Source organism: Salmo trutta, chromosome 14 (genome assembly GCF_901001165.1).
Source record: "Salmo trutta chromosome 14, fSalTru1.1, whole genome shotgun sequence".
Classification (NCBI taxonomy): Eukaryota; Metazoa; Chordata; class Actinopteri; order Salmoniformes; family Salmonidae; genus Salmo; species Salmo trutta.
This window is the reverse complement of record NC_042970.1, coordinates 84,570,882-84,589,073: the sequence shown is the minus strand read 5'-3', so window position 1 is coordinate 84,589,073 and position 18,192 is coordinate 84,570,882. Positions and strand designations below refer to the sequence as shown.

At 47.2% G+C, this 18,192-nt stretch overlaps 1 protein-coding gene across 1 annotated transcript in view; it reads right to left on the bottom strand.

Annotated features, from left to right (window-relative positions):
* Positions 1–2,957: 2,957 nt before the first annotated feature.
* The window catches only part of LOC115147919 (bromodomain-containing protein 4), a 38,218-nt gene continuing 22,983 nt past the window's right edge, over positions 2,958–18,192 (bottom strand). Inside the window, exons 10-24 of the mRNA XM_029690169.1 lie at positions 18,016–18,144; positions 16,873–17,145; positions 16,342–16,565; positions 15,411–15,511; positions 15,053–15,313; positions 14,497–14,589; positions 12,031–12,465; positions 11,742–11,809; positions 10,943–11,660; positions 10,411–10,508; positions 10,190–10,298; positions 9,896–10,029; positions 4,616–4,803; positions 4,100–4,349; positions 2,958–3,450 (exon numbers count right to left, since the gene is read on the bottom strand). Coding sequence (XP_029546029.1) covers positions 3,382–3,450; positions 4,100–4,349; positions 4,616–4,803; positions 9,896–10,029; positions 10,190–10,298; positions 10,411–10,508; positions 10,943–11,660; positions 11,742–11,809; positions 12,031–12,465; positions 14,497–14,589; positions 15,053–15,313; positions 15,411–15,511; positions 16,342–16,565; positions 16,873–17,145; positions 18,016–18,144 — 3,150 coding nt within the window. The 3' untranslated portion in view covers positions 2,958–3,381. The remainder of the gene's footprint in view (positions 3,451–4,099; positions 4,350–4,615; positions 4,804–9,895; positions 10,030–10,189; positions 10,299–10,410; positions 10,509–10,942; positions 11,661–11,741; positions 11,810–12,030; positions 12,466–14,496; positions 14,590–15,052; positions 15,314–15,410; positions 15,512–16,341; positions 16,566–16,872; positions 17,146–18,015; positions 18,145–18,192) is intronic.

Below are 18,192 nucleotides of genomic sequence, written 5' to 3'. Positions count from 1 at the left end.
CCGCCTTCACCACACTGTCTGTGTGGGTGGACCATTTCAGTTTGTCAGTGATGTGTACGCAGAGGAACTTGAAGCTTTTCACCTTCTCCACTGCGGTCCCATCGATGTGGATAGGGGGGTGCTCCCTCTGCAGTCCACGATCAGCTCCTTTGTTTTGTTGATGTTGAGTGAGATGTTATTTTCCTGGCCGCACACACCCAGGGTCCTCACCTCCTCGCTGTAGACCATCTCGTCATTGTTGGTAATTAAGCCCATTACTGTTGTGTCGTCTGCAAACTTGATGATTGAGTTGAAGGCGTGCTTGGCCACGCAGTCATGGGTGAACTGGGAGTACAGGAGGGGGCTGAGCACGCACCCTTGTGGGGCCCCAGTGTTAAAGTCAGTGAAGTGGCAGTGTTGTTTCCTACCTCTTAAGTCACATTTCCATTTGGAATACGTCCCAAATGGCAACCTACTCCCTATATAGTGCACTAGCTTTGACCAGATCCCTATGGGCCCTGGACACAAGTAGTGCACTATGAAGGGAATAGACAAAATAACTTTGACCTCTAACAAAACACACAGCCTCTGCTGGGTACCACCAGAACTGCAGGGTAAATACCCATTATACTGAACCTCATTATAGGGCTCTCTCTCAAGTCACATTTCCTCGATTCCTCACATCCTATGTCCTCACCTCCTTCTCAACTGTATTGAAGGAGAAGGTCCCTCCCCTCAGACCTTCTCCTCCAATGGGAATGCGAAAAATCTAGGAAAGATAGTAACAAGGCAATTCTTTGTGTCGACCCACGCATGTCCCACTCAGTGACTCCAGCCAACCAAACAACACAGTGTCATTTTTTTGGATCATTTTAATACTTTTCTTTTTTTAAAAAAGAGATGTTTTACTCCATAATCAGAACAGAATGTATCCATCTACCTTAACACCTCACTCACCAACATACCAACCGGTGATTCAAAACAAAACAATGACAAGAAACAGAACAAAACAAACAACCGTCAAATATGAAAAAGGGGCAAAATTAAATAAAAACATCCCAAAAAGAATAAAAGGAACAGATAGTGTATGTAGAGCTGTATACAGGGGTTTGATGTATATCTGGACATGACAACACCGCAGGCCACGCCCCCAGAACACTTACAGCTATGGCACATGACAACAACCCCGACTGTTACCACAGAAACTAAAAACATAGCAGAACATTTTTACAAAAAACAGGAAGTGAATAAAAACTAAATAAAAGCTATGATACGGATGGTAGAGGAAGATGATGATGACAGGAGAGAGAGATTAACAAATGGAAGTGAATAAAAACGAAATAAAAGCCATGATACGGATGGTAGAGGAAGATGATGACAGGAGAGAGAGATTAACAAATGGAAGTGAATAAAAAAGAAAATGAGTAAGAAGCTAACGAAGAAAAGAAAGGAAGTGTAGTAGCAGGTGGATGTAGCTACAGAACAGTAGAACAAAGTTACGTAGTTATAGGCCAGTGCAGTCAAAAGCGTGATTTTCCTGTGTTTTATTTATATTTCCACACTATAAGGTTGGAATAATACTGTGAAATTATGAAAATGATGATAATGCCCTTTTAGTGTAAGAGCTGTTTGAAAAGAAAATCAGCCTGTTTTGGTGGGATGGAGTTTTGGCCTGCCTGGTGACATCACCATGCAGTAAATTCGTTGATAGACCAATAAGAAAGAGTTCCAAACCTCTGTCATTAACAGCTACTTTTCAGTTTCCCCCTCCCCACTCAGACCACTCCCAGACAGTCCTAGCAACATTCTTGCTTGAGAAATTGCTCTTCGCTAAGAATCTATTTTTGGCCATTTTAACTGAAAACAATCACAGTAACATACCTAATTGTTACCCAGAAATTATTTGGTATTTAGATAAAAACAGAGGCCTTTAAACTCTTGAATATCTGAACTTGATACAGAGAAAAACAGGATGAGAGAAAGGAGGTTATGAACAAGACAAAACAATTTTTTATAGCATCATAAAAAAAGTTTTTTTTTTGTTTGTTTTTACAGTCAATTCTCTAAAAAAACTAAAGGGAATTGAGCACAAGGCAGATTAGCCGTTCTCCCTCCCAACAACATAATCCAATTATTTTTAGGGACTTTTCATCGTATATAATATATATTTAGGCATCTATCTATCTATCTATCTATCTATCTATCTATCTATCTATATATATCTATATATATCTATATATATATATATATATAGAGATAGATATATATATATAGAGATATATATAGAGATATGTATAATCTGTGGCGTGTGTTCATTTACAGGTCAGATCTGTAAGGCAAGAGCCACATTCCAACACCTTTAAAATGTACCCCTCTCTCCCTCCTTTCTTCACTCATCCTTCCTCTTTCCCTCCTTCCTTCCCTCTCTGCCTCCTTTCTTGAAATAATCAATGAATCAGACATGACTGAAAAAATGGAGTTCAAGCTTTTACACATTCAAGTTGTGTCAAGTCAGTGATGTCACAAAGAACAAGGAGAGTGAGAAGGAAGGAAGGGTGCTTCTTTATAGTGCTGGGGTGTGACCCCGGTGTTCATCTTGCTGTCCGGAGAGAAACTGAACCCATCTCAGGGGATACGTTCCAAATGGCACCCTACTCCCTATATAGTGCACCACTTTTGATCAGATCCCCATGGGCCCTGGACACAAGTAGTGCACTATATGAAGGGAATAGGGTGCCCTTTTGGGACCTAAACATGATAACACACACAGCCCACCCACTTCTCCCTCCCCATCTCCTCACCCACCCCGCTTAAAACCCAACATCAAAAAACAGGGAGAGAAAAATACTAGATTAAGAGAGAAATGAATGAAAGAGAAAGAAGTCTGTCCATCCTCTCGCCCGCCCCTCCCTCTCGCACGTTAGAAGAACAGGTGTTCTTCTTCTTCTTCTTTCTCCATTAAACCCTCTTTTTTCTTCTTCTTTATTTTCAGGTAATAGTTCTCAGTCCTCCCCTCCTCCCTCGGTTTCATTTCAGAATACAAGAGGAGTTCAAATATCTGTTTATCGATAGGTATCCGGTTTTACCATTGCCCACGGCAACAACCAATCATCAACAATAAACGGGCAGTTAGACACAAAAAACGCATCTGAAATTGCAAAAAGTGGAAGTTGTACTCCCGGTCCCCACCGCTGGGGGGGGGGGGGGGTGGGGGGGGGCTCCACCTTATTAATGTACCTCACCTCAGTCTCCTTCAAGTCTCTGCAGCTCACATCCTGGTCTGGGGTCTCTAATCAAAGAGAGGGAGGGAGGGGGGGTGTTGTGTGTGAAATCCCAGCCATGGTGGGATAAGGTAGAGTTCATATCTCTTTCTCTCCCTCTCCTCCTTTCTCAATCTCTCTCTCAGAAAAGGTTCTCTTCAAAGATGGCCATCAAGTCGCTCTGGAAGTTAATGTCAATGGTGTCCGCCATCTGTAGAGAGAGGGGGATGAGAGAGAGCGAGAGAGAGAGAGGAACTAGATGCAGTGTTAATCTTTCCCATCTTTTCTCAGCTAAACTACCTCTCCTCTGTATTATTGTAATATAACTGAATATACATAATAACAAGAATATACATATATTAATGAGTATCTTTATGATGATTCTCTCCTCTCTCCTGCTATACTAGTATATCATGTTAGTATTATGGTAGTATAACTGCTATAAAGTATTACCACCTCTCTTCTGCTAGAAAAGTATATTATGTTAGTATTATAGTAGTACAAATGGTATTAAGTATTACCACCTCTCCCCTGCTATACTAGTATATTATGTTAATATTACAGTAGTATAAATGCTATTAAGTAATACCACCTCTCTCCTCCACCTCTCCTGCTATACCAGTATATCATGTTAGTATTATAGTAGTATAACTGCTATAAAGTATTACCACCTCTCTCCTGCTATAATAGTATATAATGTTAGTATTACAGTAGTATAAATGCTATAAAGTATTACCACCTCTCCTAGTATGTTACTATTACAGTAGTATAAATGCTATAAAGTATTACCACCTCTCCTGCTATACTAGTATATCATATCATGTTAGTATTATAGTAGTATAACTGCTATAAAATATTACCGCCTCTCTCCTCCTCCTTTCCTGCTCGCGGCGTCTCGCCAGCTCCCTCTGCTGGTCCATGGCGTTCTGTGCTGCGGCCGAGGGTGGGGGTGTGGCCTGTTGAGTGGGAGGGGCCTGTGGGGAGTCGGCGGGAGGGGTTGAGGCGGGGGGCGTGGGGGCTTGAGGCGAAAGTTGCTCCTGGCGACGGCGAGAGTCCTCCTGGACACGCCCCCTCCCCTGCTGCTCCACAGAGTCCTCGTCGTCACGGCTACTGGAGAAGAGAAAGCGGAGTGTCAGAGGGGGAGGAGCTTAGATGGGGTGCTAGAATGAGCTTCTCCCTCTATCCATCCTTCCCTTCTAACCGTAGTTTCTACCTCGGCTGAGAGGTCTTCTCCCTCTCCTCCTCCCTTTCCTCTCCCTCCATCTCTCTTCCCTTCTAACCGTAGTTTCTCCTGCTCTCTCCTGGCCTGTGCTTTCAGTTCTCTCTCTCCTCCACTATCTCCCTGCCCTTTCCCTCTCTCCATCCTTCCCCCTTACCGTAGTTTCTCCTGCTCTCTCCTGGCCTGCTCGGCCTGTGCTTTTAGCTGTTTCTCTCTCTCCTTCTCTCGGGCGGCGCGACGGAACTGTTCGAAGCTGTCGCTAGACGAGCGGACAGCGGAGGCTGGGGTGGACTGAGAACGCTGGGCCAAGCTGGCCCAAGAACCCATGTTCTTTAACTTCACATCCTGGGAGGGAGAAAGTGTAGTGGGAGGGGGAAGAGTGCGACACAGACATTTCGTTAAATCTAAATCTATTTTATTTATGTAAGTGGAATTTCATAGGAAGGGTCCAGACACTTTTTTTTTGTGATTTCACATGCTTTTGAGAAACTTACCCCAACCAGCAAATCATGTTTTTGAGAAACCCGAGCAAATCACATCCTCATTTTGTAGTATGGGAGCTCTGATACAAACACGAACAAAGGCTCCAAAACACCCAAATATGTCCTTTTATAAAGGACAAAGCTCTCAGTATTGTAATGCAGGTCTGTAGATGTTGTACACATGACGTTGTGTCATTCTGAACTTGAGCCACAACGCTGTATTCCATTTTGTTCAACTCAAACAATTTTAAGCACGTGCATATTGGCGTGCATGGGTGTACTTCCTCGTTCCCAAATCTTACTGTGTGCATGTAGGCTAAATTAGGGGGGAGGTGCTACCGACATAGGTAAGGTATTGCTTTCCTTACGATGTCAGTCACTCACGAGAAAACAGACAAGAAAGGAAACAGCACACCAAAGTAGTTTTAGTTGTTAGGTTTGCTGAATATTGCTGAAAATGGTTCACAGATGTGCAATCCCAAAAACACAAGAAAAAAAACATGGTACTATAACTTTTCACTGACTTCCTTTGGATGACCGATATCTAATGAGGCTTTGGCTAGTTGTTCTGTATAGACACGTAAAACACTCCCGTCTACAGACTTCCTTTGGATGACCGATATCTAATGAGGCTTTGGCTAGTTGTTCTGTATAGACACGTAAAACACTCCCGTCTACAGACTTCCTTTGGATGACCGATATCTAATGAGGCTTTGGCTAGTTGTTCTGTATAGACACGTAAAACACTCCCGTCTACAGACTTCCTTTGGATGACCGATATCTAATGAGGCTTTGGCTAGTTGTTCTGTATAGACACGTAAAACACTCCCGTCTACAGACTTCCTTTGGATGACCGATATCTAATGAGGCTTTGGCTAGTTGTTCTGTATAGACACGTAAAACACTCCCGTCTACAGACTTCCTTTGGATGACCGATATCTAATGAGGCTTTGGCTAGTTGTTCTGTATAGACACGTAAAACACTCCCGTCTACAGACTTCCTTTGGATGACCGATATCTAATGAGGCTTTGGCTAGTTGTTCTGTATAGACACGTAAAACACTCCCGTCTACAGACTTCCTTTGGATGACCGATATCTAATGAGGCTTTGGCTAGTTGTTCTGTACAGACGCATAAACACTCCCGTCTACAGACTTCACACGTTGAATCTACAGGTCTACAGGGAGCATTTTTCTGATGACGAGTAAAACCACCACAGAGAAGAAAAGCAATCGCTGTAAGACGTTTCCGGACACGTCTAGGACCTGCAGAAAGAGCAATTGAGGGAAGAGATAGGCGTTTGCTATTGTTCTGTAAATCAGGACATTATGTTCAAGTTGACCTAAACTGGTTTTGAGAAGCCATTTCACAGCCACCACACAAATGGTAATCTCAAAACCGGTTTAGGCCGCATGTCTTGATTTACAGAATAATAGCAAACCACTCAAAGCAAAATGGGGCGCACATTATTCACAGGAGACTTCCGGAGTTGGGTCAGTAACCTTGATTTACAGGACAATGATGCTTAACGGCCCATCTCAGGGTCCCAGACTCCTACGGTGATTGGGACCAAGACAACAATGGTTTGATGACTGTCTTATCTGTAGAGCATTCTAGAAGGCCTGGGCTGATCCACAGAGCTGCGTGTGTACTGGTCTTCTACTACTTTAATTGGGAGTAAAAGATTGCCTATTGTCAAGGTTGAAGCAGTGTCTGTTTCCTTACACCAGTACCCCCAACAGCACACATTGTTGTTGTTGCCCCGGACAAACTCACCTGATTCAACTCATTGAGGGCTTGGTGATTAAATGAGAAGTTAAATCAGGTGTGCATGTCCAGGGTTACAATAAGAATGTGTACTGTTGGGGGTTGTTGAGGACTGGAGTTGGGAAACACAGGCTTACACACACACACACACACACACACACACACACGGCTGCCTCTAATGCACCACACCCTGCAATAACAACAACTATGTACCTACTGTACGCTTGATTATATATTTTACTATTTAAATCCAGTCACTTTATCCTCCCATCCACCATGTAGTCCATGTTACTGTCAATATGTATTCTCCCATCCACCATGTTACTGTCAATATGTATCCTCCCATCCTCCATGTAGTCCATGTTACTGTCAATATGTATCCTCCCATCCACCATGTTACTGTCAATATGTATCCTTCCATCCACCATGTAGTCCATGTTACTGTCAATATGTATCCTCCCATCCTCCATGTAGTCCATGTTACTGTCAATATGTATTCTCCCATCCACCATGTAGTCCATGTTACTGTCAATATGTATTCTCCCATCCACCATGTAGTCCATGTTACTGTCAATATGTATTCTCCCATCTACCATGTAGTCCATGTTACTGAACTGATACTGTCAATATGTATCCTCCCATCCGCCATGTAGTCCATGTTACTGTCAATATGTATTCTCCCATCCACCATGTAGTCCATGTTACTGAACTGATAATGTCAATATGTATTCTCCCATCTACCATGTAGTCCATGTTACTGTCAATATGTATCATCCCATCCGCCATGTAGTCCATGTTACTGTCAATATGTATCATCCCATCCACCATGTAGTCCATGTTACTGTCAATATGTATTCTCCCATCTACCATGTAGTCCATGCTACTGTCAATATGTATCATCCCATCCACCATGTAGTCCATGTTACTGTCAATATGTATTCTCCCATCTACCATGTAGTCCATGTTACTGTCAATATGTATTCTCCCATCCACCATGTAGTCCATGTTACTGTCAATATGTATTCTCCCATCTACCATGTAGTCCATGCTACTGTCAATATGTATCCTCCCATCCACCATGTAGTCCATGTTACTGAACTGATAATGTCAATATGTATTCTCCCATCTACCATGTAGTCCATGTTACTGTCAATATGTATTCTCCCATCCACCATGTAGTCCATGTTACTGTCAATATGTATCCTCCCATCCACCATGTAGTCCATGTTACTGAACTGATACTGTCAATATGTATCCTCCCATCCACCATGTAGTCCATGTTACTGTCAATATGTATCCTCCCATCCGCCATGTAGTCCATGTTACTGTCAATATGTATCCTCCCATCTACCACGGTCCATGTTACTGTCAATATGTATCCTCCCATCCACCATGTAGTCCATGTTACTGAACTGATACTGTCAATATGTATCCTCCCATCTACCACGGTCCATGTTACTGTCAATATGTATCCTCCCATCCTCCATGTAGTCCATGTTACTGTCAATATGTATCCTCCCATCCACCATGTAGTCCATGTTACTGTCAATATGTATCCTCCCATCCACCATGTAGTCCATGTTACTGTCAATATGTATCCTCCCATCCTCCATGTAGTCCATGTTACTGTCAATATGTATCCTCCCATCCACCATGTAGTCCATGTTACTGTCAATATGTATCCTCCCATCCTCCATGTAGTCCATGTTACTGTCAATATGTATCCTCCCATCTACCATGGAGTCCATGTTACTGTCAATATGTTATTATATGTTCTTCAACAGTGAAATAAAAGTTTTACACGCGTTCTCCCATTACTCAATTTGAAATTGAAAACGTTTCTAGAAGAGCAGGGAAGACACGTGCTGAAAAGTCATTGTCACTTGTTGCACAGAGTGGGGTGCGCTAGCGGGACAACGGTGTCTCGTCACCAGACACATCTAGATTTGACAAGGCTGGCACAAGCAGGTCCCACTCCACGCAGCAAAGTCACTCGTCTTCAGTGGGCATCGCTCACCAGTGCACCACCCGTCCCGAGTCGGGCCTCAGCTTCTGGTTGAACGCCTCGCTCTCTTGCTCTCTGCTAAAGATCCTCGTCGGTGTATTCCGGTTCAAATAAATAAGGCTCGGCCCCTTTTTGTATTCGTAGTCAGACATGTCGGTTGCGTAGCGGTTTGAAAGGAAAAATAACTAGCTAGCTTGGTATATTAGCAACCGCCAGCTGTGTGTTTTTACAGCAGACACCTTATTGTAGATTAGTAACCGCCAGCTGTGTGTTTTTACAGCAGACACCTTATTGTAGATTAGTAACCGCCAGCTGTGTGTTTTTACAGCAGACACCTTATTGTAGATTAGTAACCGCCAGCTGTGTTTTTACAGCAGACACCTTATTGTAGATTAGTAACCGCCAGCTGTGTTTTTACAGCAGACACCTTATTGTAGATTAGTAACCGCCAGCTGTGTTTTTACAGCAGACACCTTATTGTAGATTAGTAACCGCCAGCTGTGTTTTTACAGCAGACACCTTATTGTAGATTAGTAACCGCCAGCTGTGTTTTTACAGCAGACACCTTATTGTAGATTAGTAACCGCCAGCTGTGTTTTTACAGCAGACACCTTATTGTAGATTAGTAACCGCCAGCTGTGTTTTTACAGCAGACACCTTATTGTAGATTAGTAACCGCCAGCTGTGTTTTTACAGCAGACACCTTATTGTAGATTAGTAACCGCCAGCTGTGTTTTTACAGCAGACACCTTATTGCAGACTGGAGTGTGCTTCTGAACCACGCCTCCCTAAGGGTTTGGGAACGAGGAAGTACACACATGCGCGTGCATTGAAATATCTCTTTAGTTGAACAAAATGGAATACAACGTTGTAGCTGAAGTTCAGAATGACACAACGTCATGCATACAACATCTACAGACCTGCATTACAATACTGAGAGCTTTGTCCTTTATAAAAGGACATATTTGGGTGTTTTTGGAGCCCGTGTTCGTGTTTTTTCGTGACCCCCCATATACTACACAACGAGGATGAGGAAGTGATTTGCTCAGGTTTCTCAAAAACATGTGAAATCACATGGATCCTTCTATAATATGCTATTTACATATAAAAAAGGAAACTTCTCCTTTAAATGAAGTCCTGAATCTACATGCTTTGTTCTAGTATGATTCTGACTCTCTCACACCTGTGTCTTCTTGGCGGTGATGGGAGTTTTAGCCTCCTGCTTCAGTTTGCTGTCCTGATGGGAAGGGGGAGGGGCCGGGGAGTCCGGGAGGCGGAGCCCAGGACGAGAACCGTCCAATAGCTTCACATCTGATCCTGCAGGAGTCGAATGATTGGTTAATACAGGTAACCTATTTACTGTGAAGAAATTCAAAAATAGACACTCTACCTTCGAGGCAGAGAGACACACAGACAAATCTCTCCCGCTCTCTCCCTAACGCTTCTTACACACACAGAGCCAGGTGTGTGTACTCACTGTGTGTGTGTTTGTTGTCTTGTGGTTTGTGGTGTCGCTGGCCGGGGCTGAAGGGGGAGGGGGGCAGCACCGGGGAGGGGAGCGGCTTCTCCTCTTTCACCCTTTGGTTCTGCAGTGAACACACAGGGTTAACACACACACACACACACACACACACACGCAATGTACAGTACACAAACACACACTGTACACACACACACACACTCTCTTTGTGTACTCACAGGTTTCTTGGGCTGGGAAGGGGACTGTCTCATTGGTGGGAACTGAGGCATCTGGGGAGAATGTATCATCAGAGGGGAGGGGCTCTCCCTCAGAGGACCTATCACAACGGGAGAAACACCAGTATGGAAATTAGTGGGGTAGAGGTCTTCACGGAAATACCCTAACCTGATTACCTGAGATCCAAACAGTCTGAAAATATGTCAAATACCGACCAGATCCAATATTATACTGATGAAAATAAATATCCTCTATAATATCACATTTGGTACACATGGCAGTTGGTTCAGTCAAAAGAATAAATCTCTCAAGTCAAAACAGTTCTGCTGGCTTTGAGTAGCAATAAAGACCCGTTTTTTATCTGATACAGATCCGACCCAATTTGAATCGACTTGGATATATCGTGTCTGTGTCGAACGGGAAATTTCACGGATCCAATTCGGTTCAGATCTTCCTTTTTCGGGATCCAAGAATCCCTCTAGTGGGTGTTGTCTGCCTGTCTGCCTGCCTGCCTGCCTGTATTATCTCTCCTACCTGTATTGAAAGGCTCAGTTTTGATCCGTGGTGATGGTTGTGGATGTAGTATCTGCTTGAGCCCTTTCTGTGCCGGGTGCATGGTGCTCTGTTGCTGGGGGAACGACATCCCCTGTCCCGCCTGCTGCATGTGTGTGTGAGCGTGTGAGTGAGCGTGTGTGTGAGGGTGTGAGTGAGGATGTGTTGCGAGCCTCTGCTGTTGCTGGGTTGGAGCGGCCGCTGCCTGTGACTGAGTCTGCATGGCCTGCATGAGCTGAGACTGGACCCGCCCAGGAGACTGTGTGTGGGCCGGGGGCCGGGACTGGGCCCGCCCAGGAGACTGTGTGTGGGCTGGGGGCCGGGACTGGGCCCGCCCAGGAGACTGTGTGTGTGCCAGGGGCCGGGACTGGACCCGCCCAGGAGACTGTGTGTGGGCCAGGGGCCGGGACTGGACCCGCCCAGGAGACTGTGTGTGGGCCGGGGGCCGGGACATGAGCTGAGACTGGACCCGCTCAGGAGACTGTGTGTGGGGGTGTATGTGTGCCGGGGGCCGAGACGACTGCAGGTACATGTGCACCTGGCTGAGCGGAAGGGGAGGGGTTTCAGAGTGAGTGGGCACGGCCTCCTCGTCGTCCTCAAATAGGGCTTGAGGGGGTTGGGCCGAGACCCCCAGGATTCCGTGGGGGGTGGGGGGAGAGGGGACACAAGGGCGAGGGAGGGAGGGTTGGGGAATAGGGAGGGAGGGTTGGGGAATGTGGAGGGAGGGCTGGGGGGGAGGAGGAGCGGAGGAGGTGGAGGGGGGGAGGGAGGAGGGGGGAGGCTGAGGGGGTTTGGGGGCCGCTCGGTTGCTGGGGCGGGACGGCTGCTGGGGGAGAGCGTTGTGGAGTGCTACAGAGAGAAGGGAGCGAGGAGAGAGAGAAGGGAGGGAGGGAGGAGAGAGAGAGAGAAGGTAGGGAGGAGAGAGAAGGGATGAGAATGGGGGTGAGGGACAAAAAGAGTAAGTACAGAAATAAATTATATTTCTAAAATCTAAATGTTTCATTAAAACCAAAACCCCTCAACACAATGAAGTGTAGAAATGTGTGGTGTGTGTCTGTTCATCCACATACCTGGGGAGAGCATGATGGAGGGCATGACGGCTTGGTGGCTGAGGAAGGGCTGTGTGCTCTCAGAGGTGTGTGTGGCCGGGTGTGTGTGTGTGTTGGTAGCGTTGAGGTGGGGGGGTCCGGCGGCAGGGGCCCCCAGTTCATTACGGGGGGGCTCCCCCACCTGCTGGCTCAGATGGGGGGCCAGGAAGTGAGCTAGGGGGTCAAATGGCAAAGAGGAGTCCAGAGAGGTCACGGGGACAGTGGGGATGGAGGAAGGAGGAGGGGGGGCGAAGGGGTGTTGATGCTGCTGCTGGGGGGGTTTGGATTGAACTAGGGGGGTCTGGGGGGAGGAGGGGTCCAGAGGGGCAGTGATGCTGACCCTGCCCCTGCTGGACTGGTGGGGTCTCTTAGAGTATATATTGCTAGAGGAGGACTTTTGCTGCTGGGGGGCCAGCCCTGAGAGAGAGAGAGAGAGAGAGAGAGAGAGAGAGAGAGAAAAAAAAGAGAGAGCAGGAGAGAGAGGGAGCGCAGGAGAGAGAGGGAGAGAGGGAGCGCAGGAGAGAGAGAGAGAGAGAGCGCAGGAGAGAGAGAGGGAGCGCAGGAGAGAGAGAGAGAGAGAGGGAGCGCAGGAGAGAGAGAGAGAGAGAGGGAGCGCAGGAGAGAGAGAGAGAGAGAGAGCAGGAGAGAGAGAGAGAGAGCGAGGAGGAGCAGGAGAGAGAGAGAGAGAGAGAGGGAGCGCAGGAGAGAGAGAGAGAGAGAGAGGGAGCGCAGGAGAGAGAGAGAGAGAGAGAGAGGGAGCGCAGGAGAGAGAGAGAGGAGAGAGAGAGGGAGCGCAGGAGAGAGAGAGAGAGAGAGGGAGCGCAGGAGAGAGAGAGAGAGAGAGGGAGCGCAGGAGAGAGAGAGAGAGAGAGGGAGCGCAGGAGAGAGAGAGGGAGCGCAGGAGAGAGAGAGGGGAGCGCAGGAGAGAGAGAGAGAGGGAGCGCAGGAGAGAGAGAGAGGGAGCGCAGGAGAGAGAGAGAGGGAGCGCAGGAGAGAGAGAGAGGGAGCGCAGGAGAGAGAGAGGGAGAGAGAGAGGGAAAGAGAGACAACATAATGAAAATGATGTGTGTACAGGGCTTGACATTTAGGTCAATTTCCCAGCGGCACACCGGGCCAGTGCCAACTGAAAGCTACTGGCCCGAACGGAAAAACTATTGGCCCAGATCAGGGGAGGAGTGGAAAGAGATGAAAGTAGCCAATAGTCTAATAGTCTATAACTATAATAACCTACCTCCACACACACAAATCCTTACATTGTAACTTAATATCATATTGACATGAAAAAAATAAAAACTTTGCGCAATCTCAAAAAGGGTGTTATTGTTAGTGACCTTGAACAGTGAGCAGGCTTGTAAGACCCTATAACATTAGATTGTTTTTGCCAAATAAGGTTCAGTTTTCCTAGTTTTTTCATTCTCAAAATCACAACTTGTTTCTTTCTGAGAGCTAAATTGGATGTTCAAAGTCCACAGCAATGCTTTAAATCACATCAGGAGGCCACTTCTGAGGTCTGGAAAAAACCATACTGAAGTTCACCTTTAATTCAATTGCGCACCGAGGAAGAGACAGTTGTGTTTGGCTAGTGGCGTTTCTGTACTGTACAATGTCCACCCCGTTGATAGAAATCATCATGATATCATTCTGTCAGGTGGTCCTACTTCACAGACAACATTTCATTGGGAAGGTTTTTGTGGGAAGCCTTTAGAAATGACTGTTTCCTCCATGCTAACTGTCTCCTCCATGCTAACTGTCTCCTCCATGCTAACTGTCTCCTCCATGCTAACTAGCTACACAACAACAGGCTTTACTTCTTCAGAAAGATGCACAAATCCCTGATGCATTCTGTCGTTCTACTGACAGCTGCTTCACAACCAGCTGACCGACAGCTGCTTCACAACCAGCTGACCGACAGCTGCTTCACAACCAGCTGACCGACAGCTGCTTCACAACCAGCTGACCGACAGCTGCTTCACAACCAGCTGACCGACAGCTCCTTCACAACCAGCTGACCGACAGCTGCTTCACAACCAGCTGACCGACAGCTGCTTCACAACCAGCTGACCGACAGCTGCTTCACAACCAGCTGACCGACAGCTGCTTCACAACCAGCTGACCGACAGCTGCTTCACAACCAGCTGACCGACAGCTGCTTCACAACCAGCTGACCGACAGCTGCTTCACAACCAGTTGACTGACAGCTGCTTCACAACCAGTTGACTGAGAGCTGCTTCACAACCAGTTGACTGAGAGCTGCTTCACAACCAGTTGACTGAGAGCTGCTTCACAACCAGTTGACTGAGAGCTGCTTCACAACCAGTTGACTGAGAGCTGCTTCACAACCAGCTGACTGAGAGCTGCGCACTCCTGCTGCCCGACTCAAACTAGTGATACCCCACTCAAACTATGTATTATGAGCCATGTGTGTGTGTGTAGTGTTGTGTGTGTTACCTGTGTTGTCGCTGTCAGAGGAGTCACTGCTGCCTGATGAAGATCCCGTCTTCATCTTCATCACACTGGTCACCTCCAGAGCCTTCTCTACTGCTTCACACACACACAGGATGGGTTAACACTCTCTCCCTGGATGGGTTAACACTCTCTCCCTGGATGGGTTAACACTCTCTCCCTGGATGGGTTAACACTCTCTCCCTGGATGGGTTAACACTCTCTCCCTGGATGGGTTAACACTCTCTCCCTGGATGGGTTAACTGGTCATTCTGGTCAATATTATTTCACCCTCCCTCCCTCCCTCCCTCCCACCCACCCTCCCTCCCTCCCTCCCTCCCTCCCTCCCTCCCTCCCTCCCTCCCTCCCGCAGACCCACGGTGAACACACACATCCTCTCCTGGTGTGTCATTATTTCACCACCACTCTCTCTTTCTCCCTTATTTTTCCGTCCCTCCTTCCCTCCCTCTCGCTCCTTTTTACCTGGCTGTGATATCTTCTTCTTTCTAAGGCTGGTCGAGATGCATTTCTCAGGCTCTCTCCCTCCCCATCTCTCTCTTACCTGGCTGGGATTTCTTTTTCTTTCTAAGGCTGGTCCAGACATATTTCTCCAGCTCTCGGAGCGTCGAGGGTTTCAGCGTCTCAAAGTCGATCTCTATCTCGTCTGGGTTGGTGTTCTTGAGCGATGGCTCTCGTGATTGGATGATGTGGACGACGCGGCCAAGCTTGTCGCCGGGCAGTTTATTGATGTCCAGACTGAGCTGGCGTTTCTCCTCGTAGGACATTGGCTTACACCTGTCAGCTGCCCCGCCCACAAACACACCTGGGACACAGACAAATACATTAACATTTTTAAAAATACTTTTTTTTTTTTTTTTTTTTTTTTTTTATCTTACAAAATCTCTCTCTCACTCACTCACTCGTGTCATCTTCTGCCTCCAGCGAGGCTGAGGGGGCAAGGGGGGTGGAGCCGGTCTGATGTGGGGCGCCCGGACGACTGTTCTTCATACTTTCTTTTTTACTGTGGAGAAAGAGAGAGATGATGTCAGAGAGAAATGATTAATCAATCAGAAACCTCCACTGTCCATCCTGCGTTTATCCATCCTACCCAGATTTCTCTACCTGGGCTTCTCTCCATCCATCCCACCTGGGCTTCTCGCCATCCATCCTACCTGGGCTTCTCGCCATCCATCCTACCTGGGCTTCTCTCCATCCATCCTACCTGGGCTTCTCTCCATCCATCCATCCTACCTGGGCTTCTCTCCATCCATCCATCCTACCTGGGCTTCTCTCCATCCATCCATCCTACCTGGGCTTCTCTCCATCCATCGATCCTACCTGGGCTTCTCTCCATCCATCCATCCTACCTGGGCTTCTCTCCATCCATCCATCCTACCTGGGCTTCTCTCCATCCATCCATCCTACCTGGGCTTCTCTCCATCCATCCATCCTACCTGGGCTTCTCTCCATCCATCCATGCTACCTGGGCTTCTCTCCATCCATCCATCCTACCTGGGCTTCTCTCCATCCATCCATCCTACCTGGGCTTCTCTCCATCCATCCCACCTGGGCTTCTCTCCATCCATCCTACCTGGGCTTCTCTCCATCCATCCTACCTGGGCTTCTCTCCATCCATCCTACCTGGGCTTCTCTCCATCCATCCTACCTGGGCTTCTCTCCATCCATCCTACCTGGGCTTCTCTCCATCCATCCTACCTGGGCTTCTCTCCATCCATCCTACCTGGGCTTCTCTCCATCCATCCTACCTGGGCTTCTCTCCATCCATCCTACCTGGGCTTCTCTCCATCCATCCTACCTGGGCTTCTCTCCATGCTTCTCCATCCATCCTACCTCGGTTTCTTGATCTTCTTGGGCATGGTCACCGGCTCCTTGCTGTTTTTGCTCTTTCTGATTGGCTGGAGGATGGCAGGGGGAGGGATCTCCGGTGGCTCCTCCCCTCCTATCTTCTTCTTGTACTTGTCTTTATTCTTCTTCTCCTTCTCCCTCTCTTTTCTCTTGGGCTTGGTGGCCTGGGGCGTGGACAGAGCGGCCAGCTGTTCGTGAACAGCTTTGAGCTGTAGGACAGACAAGCACACAGGAGGATGTTAAAAGAGAAACACAGCTTCCTCTAAACTCTTTCATTTTCTCCACCCCTCCTTCCTCTCTTCTTTTACCGGTTCTGTGTTCAGGTGAAAATCCCTTGCTCTCCCTCTCCTCTCCTTCTGTCTCTCTCTTCTCTTCTTTTCCTAACCCCTTTCTTAATTATTTTATTCTTTCTCTTTGGGTGAGTCAGTATCAACACAGTGTTTTATCCTTCCTACACTTTCTTTACCTCTTTCGCCCCCTTCACCGTCAGGAGATCCCTTCTCCTCTCCCCCTCACCTGTTCCTGTAGCTCAGCCAGTCTCTGTGTTCTCTCGTGTTCCAAACCTCCCTCGGAGGATTCTGATTCCGACGAGGAGGAGCTGTCATCGGAGGAGGAGGGGGGTCGGGGGGCAGGGGGCTGTTTGGCTGAGGGGGTGGGGAGGGGGTGGAGGGTGGGGGCAGGGAGGGGGTGGAGGGCAGGGGAGGGGATGGGTTTGAGGGCTGGGGAGGGGAGGGGGGCCGTCTCCTCAAGCTCGTCTGGCATTTTGGCAAAGCGCATCTCAAATACGTCCTGTAGAGAGAGAGAAAGAGAGAGCTTTGTCAATATTAACATATGTTTCCCATGCCAATAAAGCCCCTTGAATTGAATTGAGAGCGGTCAGAGCTATGAACCATGGGAACTTTAGTCCGTGGCACAGTGAGATTTGTAGTTCATCATTCATCCATTCAACACTGTTTATGTTGACACCTGTCATTGTCTGAAAGTGCTGTTGGTTGGTTGTATTTTTTGTTTGTTATGATTGTCAGATGTGTTGTAGTTGTTCACCTGTAGTTTGCGTGCCATATTGACCACGCTGTGTAGTTTACCTGTAGTTTGCGTGCCATATTGACCACGCTGTGTAGTTTACCTGTAGTTTGCGTGCCATATTGACCACGCTGTGTAGTTTACCTGTAGTTTGCGTGCCATATTGACCACGTTGTGTAGTTTACCTGTAGTTTGCGTGCCATATTGACCACGTTGTGTAGTTTACCTGTAGTTTGCGTGCCATATTGACCACGTTGTGTAGTTTACCTGTAGTTTGCGTGCCATATTGACCACGCTGTGTAGTTTACCTGTAGTTTGCGTGCCATATTGACCACGCTGTGTAGTTTACCTGTAGTTTGCGTGCCATATTGACCACGTTGTGTAGTTTACCTGTAGTTTGCGTCCCATATTGACCACGTTGTATAGTTTACCTGTAGTTTGCGTGCCATATTGACCACGTTGTGTAGTTTACCTGTAGTTTGCGTGCCATATTGACCACGTTGTATAGTTTACCTGTAGTTTGCGTGCCATATTGACCACGTTGTATAGTTTACCTGTAGTTTGCGTGCCATATTGACCACGTTGTGTAGTTTACCTGTAGTTTGCATCCCATATTGACCATGTTGTGTAGTTTACCTGTAGTTTGCGTGCCATATTGACCACGTCATGGTCTGGGGGGTTGTATTTGTAACAGTTGGAGAACATCAACCGGACATCAGCAGCAAAGTCCTGAGCATCTCTGTACTGCCTGCTGTCCAGCTTATCCTGAGGGAACAAAGACACACAAGGTGAGGGGAAAGAGACACGGTTACC